Source organism: Anser brachyrhynchus (genome assembly GCF_964034855.1).
Source record: "Anser brachyrhynchus genome assembly, chromosome: 5".
NCBI lineage: Eukaryota > Metazoa > Chordata > Aves > Anseriformes > Anatidae > Anser > Anser brachyrhynchus.
The window spans coordinates 34,202,919-34,217,181 of record NC_137699.1 but is presented as its reverse complement, the minus strand read 5'-3'; the positions used below and the strand labels follow the sequence as shown (position 1 = coordinate 34,217,181).

General features: G+C 48.5%; 2 protein-coding genes across 12 annotated transcripts in view; both read left to right on the top strand.

The window, feature by feature from the left end:
• The window catches only part of LRP4 (LDL receptor related protein 4), an 89,655-nt gene extending 81,253 nt beyond the window's left edge, over window positions 1-8,402 (top strand). For 5 of the 6 annotated variants that reach the window (XM_080594638.1, XM_080594639.1, XM_080594636.1 and 2 more), the window contains 7 exons: window positions 42-186; window positions 710-823; window positions 1,122-1,245; window positions 1,920-1,987; window positions 2,578-2,665; window positions 3,197-3,338; window positions 5,104-8,402. In XM_080594638.1, the coding sequence (XP_080450764.1) occupies window positions 42-186; window positions 710-823; window positions 1,122-1,245; window positions 1,920-1,987; window positions 2,578-2,665; window positions 3,197-3,338; window positions 5,104-5,439 (1,017 nt within the window). In that variant the 3' untranslated portion in view covers window positions 5,440-8,402. Of the gene's footprint in view, window positions 1-41; window positions 187-709; window positions 824-1,121; window positions 1,246-1,919; window positions 1,988-2,577; window positions 2,666-3,196; window positions 3,339-3,903; window positions 5,058-5,103 lie in introns of those variants that run through there. The other variant, XM_080594637.1, reaches the window with a different exon arrangement.
• Window positions 8,403-9,247: 845 nt separating this feature from the next.
• Window positions 9,248-14,263, top strand: part of CKAP5 (cytoskeleton associated protein 5) — a 49,951-nt gene continuing 44,935 nt past the window's right edge. For 2 of the 6 annotated variants that reach the window (XM_080594646.1, XM_080594641.1), the window contains exon 1: window positions 9,248-9,372. The gene's annotated coding sequence lies outside the window, so the exon portion shown is untranslated. Of the gene's footprint in view, window positions 9,465-11,612; window positions 11,681-12,559; window positions 12,603-14,263 lie in introns of those variants that run through there. The other 4 variants (XM_080594642.1, XM_080594647.1, XM_080594643.1 and 1 more) reach the window with 4 other exon arrangements.

Below are 14,263 nucleotides of genomic sequence, written 5' to 3'. Positions count from 1 at the left end.
ATGGCTGTGAGTTTTTTACTTCTCGCTATCTCCCTGAGCAGCAGGACAGATGGATATACTGGACTGACTGGCAAACCAAATCTATCCAGAGAGTGGACAAATACTCTGGACGGAACAAAGAGACAGTCCTGGCCAATGTTGAGGGGCTAATGGATATCATTGTGGTTTCCCCTCAAAGACAAACAGGTAAATAGGAGGGTCTTCTCTGAGACAAATGTTAATTGGAGTCAAAAGGAAATCTAGAGCCACTGTGCTACTATAGACATCGAGTGAGGTTGACATCCTTCCTTGGATGCAAACTGTTAATGTGTCATCCCTGGGCACGTTCTTTGTCTGTCTGCGACATTTCAGCCAAGTACATCTTGACTGTGTTCTCTTACAGCTTTGATCAGCAAAAGTTGCTTTCTGTATTATTCATCTGACATTGTATTAAAACAGAATGTGCGCTTGTTTTTTATCTGTGCAGCTGTGTTGACTGGGCTCCTGTCTACTGAGTTCCAGTGCCACCCTTTCAAGACTGCCCTAATCTTACCAACATCTGGCTATTGTCATCACTTTCTGAGCAGTCGGATACAGGGCATGTACCAGAGCATAGTAATTTGCTGAATTTCTAGGAAGTATCTCTGGCTGAGCAGGGAAAAAAAAAATGTTGCTCTGAGCTCCTACCTAGTCATCTGCAACAGATTTTAAAATCGCTTGTTCCTTCCAGGTACTAATGCTTGTGGAGTGAACAATGGAGGCTGCACTCACCTCTGCTTTGCCAGGGCTTCTGACTTTGTTTGTGCGTGTCCAGATGAACCAGATGGGCGGCCCTGTTCTACTGGTGAGTTTTGTGAGCATAGCTTGGGCAGTAGCTTCTATATGTGAGCTACTGCCACTACTTATGTGTTGATCATTCGTCTATGGCAACCAGAGCATCTGAAGCTCTCCAGTGCAAAAACGTTTGCAAAGCCTTGTACTTGGAAGTAAGACAACTGTGAGCAGAACTTTCTTCTGTCCTTTCTGCTTGACAGGCTGGGTTTGGGATGGCAATCACATTTCAGAAATTATCTGTAGCTTACCAAACTTGTTCATCTGTCCCACAAAGTTGGGGTCCTCTTTATTTTTCTGTGTCGTTCTAGTTCCTGGTGTGGTGCCCCCTGGTCCAGAAACAACCAGAGTAAGTGAGAGAAGTCAGACACCACCCGGCAGAATGGGTACGTCAACAGCCAAACCTCTCACATCTCTGGAAGCAGTGGAAGGAAAGTAAGTACTCTTGTTCTGTTGGAGTTAGGGTGTGAAAGTCACCGTTTGTGCAAGATGTAACATGCAAGCCCTCTCTGGCTGTCATCATCCAAATATACATCTCCTTAGCCAAAAGGGGCTATTCCAGCTCCAGACTTTACAGACATAAAGACATAATGAAGTGTTAAAATCCTCCTAAGCCCATGTTGCTCCTTTGATTTATTTCTCAAGTCCTAATTTTAAGAACTTAATTTCAAGAAGAGACAGGAATTTGTTCCTTTAGTTCACTCTGACACATCAGACCTGACCCAGACAACTGAGGAAATCATTTTGCTGCGTAATATATGGCTGTAAATATACCAGGCAAAACTTTGGCTTTGTTGGATACAATGTATTGGACAGAAAGATCTCTGTGCTGAATCTAGGAAGTTTTTTTTTGCTTCAGCACTGTGATTTTTAGCACTGTGATTTTTGCTTCAGCACCTACACTGAAAATGTTCTGATCTAGTGAAATATACATATGAGGTCCTCTCTTCCTCTGGATGCAGGAGGGCACTAGAGAGGAGAAAGGAGGGCTCCTGTTGTTGAGTTGGAAATGGAAGGGATTTCAGTGCTAGCCTGTTCCATCCTGTCTTTTGATACTTTTGGTATTACTTTCAGTAACAGGATACTAACTGTGTCCTTCTGTCGTTCAGCTGCTCCGACAAAGATGCTATACGAGGCTTGTGTACCCATGCCAATGAGGCAGTGCTGGCAACAGTGGGTGAGTTCCTTTTCTTTGCTCTCCTCCGCCAGTGGTGTTCTTCCAGATGTGTACAGAGCATTCCAATACATAATATTTGAAACTAAAACTTCTGAAACTCGATCCTTAATTCCTCAAACGCTTTCTGAGCAAAATGTATCTGAAAATGAATAACGGTCATACACATTCATTAGCCTACATGGGGACTTTTCCAAACAACACTTTGGTGTGAAGAATACTGCTGTTTTCTTTCATCTCCTACTTCATCCATTGGGCTTTCACCTTTAATGTTACCCCTCTTTACCATCCTCTTTGTGTTTAGTGGACGATGGTTGGTTAGGTTAATGGTTTCTCACTGCACGAATAAGCTGTTAGCAAGGAGGTCTAACTCATCTTTATCCAGCCCCATTACAAAGATCTTGATGCTCCTGGTTTGCTGGGGACTGGGTGGGAGGAATGGATTTGTTCATATGTCAAATAAAACCCTTTGCTAAACTTACTCCGTGTGTTGACATTTTACTTTATATACTTTTGTATTTTGTCACTGAAGTCAGAATTATCCAGTGGAAGTTAAGGAAAGTGTATAATGTACCCTTGCTGTTCTCTTTCAGGAGAAGGACTGCATGTTAGCTACATTATTGGAGGCCTTCTCAGCATCTTGTTTATTTTGCTGCTAATTGCTGCTTTCATTATATACAGGTAAGTGATCTTTTCCCCTTCTCCAGGACCATAGTAAAATCTAGCCTGTTTAAGAGCAGAAACCTCCTGAATAACACTTTGTAAATGACAATGAAGAAAGACAATCCCTTTGTTCTCATTTGTAAGCAGTGTTTGATGATTAGCAAGATTAGTCCTGTTCATTTGAAGTGTTGGGCGTACACATATTTTTTGAAGCAGTATTGGCTAAATTTTCTGCAGCGAGCTTAGGAGTTATGGAAGGGGGTGTGAGGTAATTCATATCTCAGTACATGTGTGGGCCTGTGTGCTCTCTGCCCGGTAGCTTCTCCAGTTATTGCCAGTATAGCTTTAGTGGTTACGTGGCAGAGCCTTGCTGCACTGGTAGCTAGTGAGTAGAGTATACATGTAGCTGAGGAACGTGGTGAAACCAGTGTTCCCCCTCTCTTTGAGGGGCAGTTAAGATTGCTGGAGCTTTCCATTCACTGAACACTCAGGAACTTCAGATCCTGGCGGTAGGGCTCTTTCTCTTTTCTAACAGCTCTCTTCCTCTAGGCATAATAAGTCCAAGTTCACAGACCCTGGCCTGGGGAATCTAACCTACAGTAATCCTTCATATCGGACATCTACCCAGGAGGTGAAGATTGAAACGATTCCCAAACCAACAATGTACAACCAGTTGTGCTATAAGAAAGAGGTAAGAGCTGCTACTAAGGGTATGGAAGATGAGTTCAAGCTGCTGTTAAGTATTACAGGCCTTCACATGTGAAAATATTGCAACTCTGTCAGCATTTACCCTTTAGGACATTGGAGGACAGCTTCAGTAAATTACTCAGACTCCTCCAAGCAGCAGCATTTCCTCCTCAGTGAGCTGTAGTGAATTGAACCTGTCTTTAGCTCTGTGCTTTTTCTCCACTCCCACAGTGTCTTATATTTCATTTGCACTGGATGTTGACTGCTGAAGTACATGAGTCAAAGGGAATTGTCTTCCCTGGGCACAGTCCTGGTTGGTGACTGTTGCCCCAGGGCTGCTTTGGGCAGTCACCAGGGGAGCAAGGCAGGCAGAAAGAGTTTGGTAACGAGCATGTGGCTCCTGGCTGTGCACTGCATGGAAGGGGTGGGATAGGGAGAGAACTGGAGCTCTTAATAAACGTGGCACTTTAAAGGCCCTCCAGAGGTCCACCTTGTGTGTGTGTGGCAGAACGGAGAGGGTTTAATATGATGTCTTGCAGCACTTAGTTTCTCCTCTGTTTTCTCCTCAGAAGCTTTCTTATCACTCAGATAGTTTTTCATCTTCCCTCTTCTGATTTCCATCCACATCCTCACGTCAGGTATCACTATTCTATGTATGCGTTTGATTCTGTCTCCCTCACTCAAGCTGTGTTGTGCGGCTGTCCCATACTAATTCCTCTTTCTTGTTTTTTCCTTGGCTTTTATGTCCTTAAATCAGTTCTGCTCTCTGCCAAGAAAGTTGAGATCACTTTCTCTGGTCTTGGCTTTGGCTACTTAGTATGTGAGATCTGAAAAATAATTTCTGTACAAGTATTTATGATAGCCTGTTAGATTACTTAGCTCCTCTAGCAGGGATCATGACAAGACTTATGCAAAGAAGAGTTTTCCCTGGCTTTGTTTTTCAAATATACTATCTAATGGACTTCCCAAACTTTCCTGCAATTTTAGCCTTGCCTAGTAAGGATAAGACAGGCTGATTTCTTTGGAAATCCACATCCTTACCACTTAATTCTGCTGCTCTTACATATGCCCAGATGTATTCCCCTCTCACTCCACTTTGTTCCCAGGGTTTACATCAGATGTTCTAATGCTCCTTACTTGTCAGTGAGCCAAGTAAGGCAGATTTCTTTACTTTAATCTTAGTATGGTCATGCTAGCCTCTGATGATTTCCATCATTTCCCTGTAATCTGCTTCCCGTGTATCACTGTGGAGCTTAGACTCAACAGCGGTGTTCCAGCTGTGCTTTCCTGAGAGTTGAATCTAGAATGACTCAGATATCAATTCCCTAACCCTAGCTATTTTTACTGTGAAGTCTTCTAGCTCTTGCTGCTTTCCATGTTTTGTTGGGTTTTTCTTCCTTTTTTTTTTTTTTGGCTGGCTGGTTACTTTTTGCTTAACTCCTCTTTAGGCTCAGTGTCCTTGCTCCCTGCTGCCAGGGGTTTTATATAGTTGAATTAGGAGAGCCTCCTCATGCTTGTTTCCCTTCTATGATTTGAAGGCTCCTGGAGTTTGTAATGAGAGCTCTTGCAGGGAGGATTCATCTGGGGGAGGGTGAAGAACTGAGGGGAGACTTAGAATGGGTTTTGCCATTGTGACAGTTAGAGCCAGTGGCTATTTACGTGGAGGTCCAACCTTTCATCTGCTTCACTCTTTGTGCCAGCTCTGCTTTGCTCTTTGCCTTATTTTTGTATAGATGTATCGTTTTTTCACTCATCTGTCTGCTCCTTAGACTGGTCCTGACCACGGCTACACCAAGGAGAAAATAAAGATTGTGGAGGGCATATGCCTTTTATCCAGTGATGATTCAGAGTGGGATGACCTTAAGCAAATTCGGAGCTCTCGAGGAGGGATCCTCCGGGACCACGTTTGCATGAAGACGGACACGGTCTCTATCCAGGCTAGTTCTGGTTCACTGGATGACACTGAAACTGAGCAGCTGCTTCAGGAAGAACAGTCTGAATGCAGCAGTGTTAACACAGCAGCAGCCACTCCTGAACGGCGGGGCTCACTCCCAGACACAGGCTGGAAACACCAACGCAAGCCCTCCACGGAGAGCGAGGTCTAAAGTACACGCTCCTTTGGAAATGCTCGTACCCTCCCTGGCCTTTGCTCTGCACAAAAAAGACAGGACTCTGCCTGCAGGCAAGGAAGGGCACAGACACTAGCCTCTCCTGTGAGGGGCCCAGAGACTGTGACTGCCTTTCGGCAAGGAGCTTGGGCAGCTGTGCTGTTGTGGTTGGAGGGGGAGGACGGGTGGGTTGGAACCCAGAGACCCTTTTGGCTCATTTTCACTGTCTGTGGTTTATTTATATGTTCCCTTTTCCTGGAAGCTGCCACGTTAACTTTTGCAGTGACTCCTTTGGCCTGAATCTGGTCCAGATTCTGTGTTCTCTGGCAACCTGCAAGTCCTGTGCCGTCCAGCTCACGGTCGATGCCCATGAAGAGAGCAGAGCTGCCTCGACGCTAGCTCCTGGTCACAGAAGTTCCCCTAGTCATTCCAGCACTAGCAGCACTCTTTGAGGCTTTATGTTGTGGGGTCTCTGACTGGAGAGATGTTTTGGAATAGGTGGAGTATACTCTGGGGCTCAAGGGGGCAGTGACACAGTGTCAGGTCACCTTTTGAGGGCATAAAGAGGGTAACCACAGTTGCCATGACACTTCAGGAGAGCATCACTGTTTACGTTCCCATCTGCTAGTAAAAATCCTTATGGAATTCTCAGATCGGAGCACTATGTCTGTTGCTGGCAGTGGACACTGCTCCTGTTTCTCCACTTTCCTCTTGAAAAATATTTCTGCTCCAGAAAAATTAGAGTCAGCAAGTTGCCCTTTCAGAACCACTCCCTGTGGGTGCTGGAGCCAGAGTGCTGTACTCGAGGAAAGAATAAACCGATATTGTTCTTAGCTCTAGAGAGCTGATGGGAGGAAATGCATCTCAGCCAGACCTAAGTTTTACTCTTGCCTTTGCATAATTGATATATATAAATATATATATATATAAATAAAATTGCTAAATCCCCACCAGTTCCAGTTCTGCTAGGTCCTAGTTCTCTTGGCCTTTATGACCTTCGATTACCGTACCAAGGGAAAAAGGAATTCCTAGGTCGAGTCTCCCCCTGGGGCACCCTCAGTGCTAACAGTTAGGAGCTGGTTTATTACTAAGCTGAGCGCATTTGACCTAGAGTAGGAAACAACAATCATGGAGCTGCAAGGGCCATTTAAAAATAGTTTGTCAGAGAGAATAGCACTTTAAGCCCCACTGTTCTACTAAAGAGCTCTCCTTGCAAAGTCATTTTTCCCATCAGCTGTGTGAGCTTCAGTTGTTCTCTGGCCTCCAAGGCCTTTACCCTCTAGGGGGGTAATTCTACCCTTGCAGTTACACCCCAGCAGCAGCTGGAGCTTGCACGCTCCCAAGGACTGTTGCCGCCTTTTTCGTAGTGTCCTGACTTCTCTTGTCATCTGTTTGTTCAGGCAGGAAAAAAGATTGAGAAAATGTTTCTTGACACTTCTTCAGAAATGAGATTTAAATCAACCCCTCAAGTTACATGAATACTATCAGGGTAAAATAGTAAGTGTTAAACCAGATACTTGGAAGCAGAACTTTCCAGTGAAGAATTTCTCACGGCAAACTGTGACCTCTTTATCTCCTAGGAAGAAGCCGAGTACGTTCCCACCCATGGTGTAAAGAGAGCAAAGCATACAGTAGAGGTGCAGGGGAGGATGCATCTCCTGTGCCATATTTTTCCAGCTATTAAAAAAAAAAAAAAAGGAAAATCAATCCTACTCTGCTCTAACCTTGTTCATATACTAACAGTCCTCCTACCCCTGAAAACATGATGGTTGCTGGCGGGTTGGCTGTACTTTTTACACCAGAGGTAGCTTTGCAGCAAGGGGAAGGTTGCAGCTTTGCCCTGGCTAGGTGGCTTGAAACTGTTCATAACTGCACCATTGGGCTGACTGGTGTGTATTCCTGTGGAAAACGAACTGGAGCGAAGGCTTGGAAGTCTCCCTGTGTTAATGTGGGACTCTTCCCAACTCCCAGAGGGATTGTTTTTTTATTAGATTTTTATTTAATTATTTATTTGATTGACTCCAGCATGGGAAACTTTTTTTTGTTGGACGGGGGCAGTTTTGGACTGAGGTGTAGACTCAGCTGGGGACTGAGAAAGGATTCTTTATCACTGACACGGACCTGGTCTGTCTAGGCTGCCTCATACAGGGACATCAAAGGCTGAAGCACAGGCAGAAGGCTCAATTTGAACAGAAGCCACGTGTAGGGACCGGGGCATTAGAGCTAGGAGTGAAGGACGGGGGAGGAAGACTTTGACTTGTGAGAGAGCAGGAGTATTTTTTATTTATTTACTTTTCCCCAGTAGCTCTGTAAGTGTGCACCAACCTCCTGAGGTGGGACAGGGGTGAAGGGAAACATCTGCCCAGACTGGCACTTGTTGAAATAATTGCTGTCCAAGTCACAAGTGCAGAATGGAAGGGAAAACCCAGTCAGTTCTTCCAACAACTAATGGTGCTTGTGATCTCCGCTTTGGTTTATTCTCTGCTGCTTCTGAGGAGGGACCTTGCATACTCCAGCCTAACAGCCATTCATAACTGCCCTCTGCCCCCTTCCTGATGGCAAAAAAGCCCCAAAACATCCCCCAGCCTCTCCTCTGAAAGTGAGGTGGACAAAAATTAGTTTCTTTTTCGTAAAGTATGGAGAAAGCTCCAGTGAGATGCTGCCTCGGGGGTGCATCGTGTTTCCCCATGCTGGGGAAGAGAAGACCCTCATTGCACTTAGGCTGCTAAGAATGTAAAAAGGCCACTGGAGGATGATCTCTTGAGCACTGATTTACTATGTAAAAAGCAAACCTCTCTCCTGTCTGTCCTGAGCTAACATCAGTGATTTCCCTGTGTTCCTGTGTAATGGTTTTAACGTTACTCACTGGAGACATCGGACTTTCTGGAGTTATTTAACCACTGTGTTCAGTATTTTAGGGGTTGATGATAATTTAATATAAATTTAGCTTTTCTTAACCACTCTGCCTGGCTTTTGGTTGTGAATTGTGCATGTTATTTGGACTCTCCTTTGAAAGAGAAGCTCCCAGATCCGTTTGCACAAAACCTCAACTTTGTTTCAGTTGAGAGGAACAAAAAGGTAGGAATGGATGCGGGTGGTTTCCATCATCAGAGCGTCACACACACTTCTGCTGCCACTGAGGCTTTGAATCAAGGGTCAGATCCCTAAACTCACCTTTACATCCCTACATGGACACATGCTTTCACCCTGCCCTTACTTTGCTTTTTTCCCTGCTACCATTTTGACATGGTGACAGCCCAGGAGCGTGGCTGCCTTTTTGGAGAAGTATCAGGATGACAGTGGTGTCCAGCAGTGTATGGCAAAGGAAACTTGGGTTGTTTCACAGCTCTCTCTGCCCAGTGGAAAACAGAGGAGGTGCTGCTTGTGGCGTTTTTTAACTGAGAGCTTAATAAAGAAGGCTGAATACTGAAGTAATAACTGGCTGTCCCCTGCTGATGCTAATCTTGTATTCCCTGCTGTCTGTGTCCGGTGGGAAACAAAAACGCCAACACGTTTTCAAATATTTTTGCTTTATTCCTACACAACCTATGAGGTAGCGCAGGAGTGATCACAGTGAGGCCACGCACGACTATTCTGACACCTCATTTTTTATTTAATGCACGTTCCTTGAGTGGTGTGGGGGGCACAGGGGCAGGGGAAGACCCTGCGGATCCCGAAGCCGCCTCCCCGGTTCCCTCCGGGCCCCCCTCAGCTCCCGGGGCTCTCCTCAGGGCCGGGCCGGGCCGGGCCGCGCCGGCGTCGCCGCTGCCGGATTCAAACGGCCCAATGAGGCGCGCGGCTGCGGCAGCGGGCGGGGCCGGCGCGGGCCAACGGGCGGGGAGGACACTGGGAGGTGCGGGCGGGGGGAGCGATTTCAAACGGCGCCGAGCAGCGGCCGGACACTCGCCGCGCCCGACCCGCGGCGGCCAGGTGAGAGCCGCCCCCGCCCCCCTGCACCGCCGGGCCCCCGCCGCCGCCTCCCGCCGCGCTCCGCCGGGCCCGCGGAGGCCGCTGGGGCTGAGGTAGGCCCCGGCCCTCTGCTAGGCCTAGCGCCGGGTCCCCCGCCCTGTCAGGGGGCCGCGGCCCCGGAGCGGTGCTGCCGCCCCCCTGCGGGAAGGCGCCGGGCCCGCCCGCTGCCCCCGGGGCCGCTGCGGCGTCTGTGAGGGGGGGACCGGGAGCGGGGGAGGCCGCGGCCTGCGCCGTGCGGGCGGCTGGGGCCTGAGGGGGCCGCGGCTGCGTCGCTCGTGGCATCGCGACGGGGAGGTGCTGGGAGGTGCTGGGAGGTGCTGGGAGGTGCTGGGAGGTACTGGAAGGTACTGGGGTCCTTCCTGGGAGGTGGTTGGGCTCGGCCCGCTGCTGGAGCCCCGCCACGGAGGCGCTTTGCTGGCCTCCCGTCACTCCCAGCCCTTGTTTCGTGAGGCTGCGCGCGGGGATGGCTTCCCTTCGCGAGTCACCTGGGGAAAACGTCCCCCGAGATAACGACGATCTTACGGCAAAATCCGCGAACGCTTCTGCGGCTCAGGTGCTGGTCCTCCATCCCCTGGGCCCGTCACCAGAAGGTGCCTCCTGCCGAGCCCTCTGTCGCTGGCAGGAGTGTGGGATCCCCCCACCCCTCTCCTTGTCGGCTTCTTTCTGGTTCTGAGTCACAGTCTTGTGATCCTCCTTAACGCAGGAGCTTTCTCGTTGCTGGGGGGGGGGCCTCCAGAATTTGGAGTTTTCCCAGCAAGGGACCCACGGGATTGTGCAGCAGGGGCTGGGCGATGAAACTTCTGTACAGCACAAGCAGACCTGGTCTCTGCTGTTTAAAATAAAAAACGAAAAAAACAAGAAACAACCACCCCCCAAAGCACCCCAAACTCTTCTGCTACAACTTGCTGTCTGATTTTTGTTCAGTGTGTATCAGCTATCTAATTATGTTGAGGATTTCTTTTTTTTTTATATATGATTCTTATGTTGCGTTTAGTATTAACTCCTCCAGTGCTTGTGCTAAACCACGGTACTATTACAAATTGCCCTCTGCAGGTGAGGAAGGAAGGAGTAGCTGTCAGGATGCTGGGCTGCCAGCTGTGGGAGACCTTCCTCCCTTATTGCTGCTGTGTTGGAGAAGGCATTGCTCTACACTTTCAATTAAAGTGCTAATTAGTTATTAATTAGAAACTGTAAAGATGCATGTTTCCAAATGCTGCTAGTCTCAAATATCGAAATATTATGAAAGGCCACTAATAGAAATATATTATTATTGAAAATTTGCAATAGCATCAAGCCAGAAAGAAGAGTTGTGGGGTGCAAGCTGCAGTTACTGTTTTGACTTTTGCTGTCCAGGATTGGTTTGGTTGGTTGGGCAAAAATTAGGATTTTGATGCCTCAAACTTGGCCTTCCTCAAAACTTTCATGTTCTTGTCATTTTCCTCCATTCAAAACCGGTAGACACGCCTTTTTTCCCCTTTAGACAATTGCAGTAGGGTTAAAGCTTTTAAGCTTCACTAAGAAATCAATATATCAAGGTAGTATCAACAAAACCAGTAATTAAGTACAGTGAGCTGGTTGTCAACTAAGTGTTGTAGATGCGCTTATTGAAGGTAATTCTAAAGAATACAAATTTGGGAACGTTAACTAGGGGACCTGCTATGGAAAAAACTATTTGTGGCACCTGCACAGAAATAGATGAAACTTGGGTTTTGGAGGCATGGGAAATTAGAGTCAGACTGCTTTAAATCCGTACTGATGCAAGACGTCTCCTTTGCTAACTTAATATAAAAAAGCGAATGCATGCTAATGGATGGGTATTGCTGGTTCTCATGCACGTGTGACTTGTACTTGTGGGACTTGGTTCTGTGCTGACTCTTGTCCTTCGCCTGATGTGGGCCAGTTATGTAATCTGGGCCTGTGTTTCCCAAAAACCTGGCCTGTGCCACTGTGGAGCTGCTAATCTCGTATAGACCGTACAGTTCTGACATCTTGTTCCCGTTTCATTGTCAGTTCCAAAAACCTGACTTGCTCATGTTACGACTTGTTTTTCTCTCGTGCCTCTGTGTGCGAGGTGATGAATTTACAGCTGAAATTCACTTGTCACGTTGTGAGCTTTTTCAGTCAATCCTTTTTTTTTTTCCCCTCATACCCTGAATAATTGTCATCTGCTGACTGCACCACCTCTGTTCATCCCTTTGTAGGTCGGTTATGAGCATCCTGCACTGTGCATGCAATTAGGAAGTTGATCTGAATGCTTTGTGGAGCAGAGGTAATTGTCTCCAAATCTTAAGTATCTGATACGAAGATTTCGTTGTGCAGGGCGTATGACTTGAAGGACCCTTGAGAGACGTAAATACTTGTAAACCCTGTAATTAGGATTTTCTAAGTCGTAGTCAGCGATTATCTGATTGTTTCTTTTTCCCTCTTCCCGTTTCTCTTCTCCATTGTTCCAGCTGGATATGCTCTTCTGTCTCTTAAAAGAAACACAATACATTACGTTGCTAATTTCTCTATAAAATATTTAATACGTTTTGTGAAATCTCTGCTGGAGTAGGATGGGATTGAGGCCGTGGCTGGTTTTGGGACAAGGTAGCGTGTGCCTGTGGGACCCGTACAGCCCTCACCACGGTAGCTGGCGCTCTGAGGCGGGCTGTCAGTGGCCCACCGCGTAGCAGCGGGGTTATAAAGCCCCGTCCCCTCGCGTTTAATTTAAACATCGCCTCGCACCGGGCGGCGTTGCCGTGGCTTTATTTAAAGAGCCTCCGGAGCTGAGGGATCGCGGGGCGTTTGGGCTGTCTGTGGATGTCCGAGGCTGTGGGGCGCGTTCGTGCCCCGCTGCCGGAGGGCCGTGCGGCCGGGAGCCGCCGCTGATGAATCAGCTCTGCGCGGGGCCGGGCCGGGCCGGGCCGGGCAGGCGGTGCTGAGGCCCGGCCGCGGGCAGCCGCCGGGAGCCGCTCGCCCAGGGGAGCCGCCGGCCGCGGGGCCCCCGCCGCCGCCCGCCGTGCCCGCGGGGTGCCGGCGCTGCCCTGCCCGCCTTTGTCTGGCCCGGCTGGGGCCGGCTCCCCGCCCCGGCACCGCCGCTGCGCCCCCGGCCCCGCCCGCCCGCGGGGCGGCGCTTCCAGCCCGGCCCGGCCCGGCTCGGCCCTTCCCTCCCTGCCTCCCCTCCGCCGGAGCCGGGCCGGGGCTGCCAGGTGAGCGGGGCCGGGCCCGGAGGCCGGGGCCCGGGGGGAGGCGCGGGCAGGGCCCGGCGCTGAGGCGAGGCGGCGGCCGGCCGCAGACAATGCGGGGAGCGGGGGCAGCCTCCTGGCGGCAGGGCGGTGGGCGGAGGGGGCCCTGCGGGGTGGCTCGTGGGGGCTTTCCCTTGGCAGCGGTCCCGGCCGGCCTCGTAGGGAGCATCCCGGGGGCCTTGCCTGCTTTGTCAACGCCTCAGGGGCTGGGGAGCCTGCAGCCAGTAGGCGCTGCCCTGCCGCTGCCCCTCATAACAGCCATCCGCCCTTACCATCGCCTCAGGGCGCGCAGCCTTGCCCCCGCGGTGCCCTTCTCCCCACAGCCCCTCTCTGCTGTGTAAGGTTGGCTTTGCTGCAGGTTTGCCCATGTGGTTAGTGATCACAAATATGGATCTGGAAGCAGGAGGTCGGTTTGTTTTGCCTTGTCTCTCACTTTGAGGCTGTTGTTTCCATGCACCTAAGTCATTTGAGGGGACTGTGCATTGAAATATATTCCAGAGAAATTAGCTGTCTCCCTCACCAATAACTTACCAGCTTTGCTATTAAGATGTCACTGAGCCAGCTCAGGACAAATGCATTAGAGCAGGCAAGAGAATGTAATGCTGTTTACTCTTGTATGCCATTCCAGTGCTGCTGGAGCCGTGCAATGTACTCCACAGCCTGCAAAGCAATTCCTTTGAACCGTGTATTTCGCCTACTTAATTTTCATTATTCTGAGGCCCTGCTTTCCCTTCATCAGGAGCCTATGTATTTCACGTCTTCTAATTGAAATTGTCGGCCTCTAAAACAGGAAATTTTTATGGCCTAAGCAGCAGATAGCCGCCTTTGTGGTTTCTCTTCTGTGTGTGTGTTTGTTTTTAGACCTGCTCGTTACTTTGTGGACAAGCTGGAAAGCAAATGGTCAGCATGACAAAGTTCTTCTGACTCTCTTCGGCTTTTTGCAGGCCTCTTTAGTTCAGGAATAGTAGCTGGACTTCATTTTTCCTTCTGATTGTGGAATTTACTAAAGCAACCTATTGCGTTGTTTCATTGACTAAGCTACAGTTCTTCGATTCGCATACTCGATGTGTCTGAGTTGTGTTTAAAATAAAAATTTATCTATGCTATGGTTACTTGAATTTTTCAACTTTTTTTTTTAAGCCCTGTTATACTGTAGCTAACAAACCAAAGGTTTAGTAGGGAAGTACTAGAAATTCTGCTGGGCTAAACTTCTGAGGCAGTGAATCTTCATCTTTTAAGAGACAAGGAGCAAACATGACCCAAAACTGCCATTAAACAAATAAAAATTCTTTGTGCTGAGAAGACTGGACTGTACTGGCAGAGAACTGTCTGCTGAGAAGCGTGGTCTCAACTGAAGTGTGACATATAGCTTTGTGCTTTCCAAGTACGTGCTCTACTATGTAGGAACATTTCAAACAGAATTTGCCTTGAAAATGGCCTGCCTTGCTTTCTCTGAACTTAATCTCTTTGGGTAAACCTTCTGGGAAGGTTACTTTGGCATCAAGAGTTTTGATGACTTAAAAGCTGTTCTTGCACAAGAGTGATGTTCAGTAGGTGGAAGTGGGTAGGGAGAAGTGGACAATCAGTATCAATAAACGTCTGCTTTTGTTTAGCACAAAATGGCT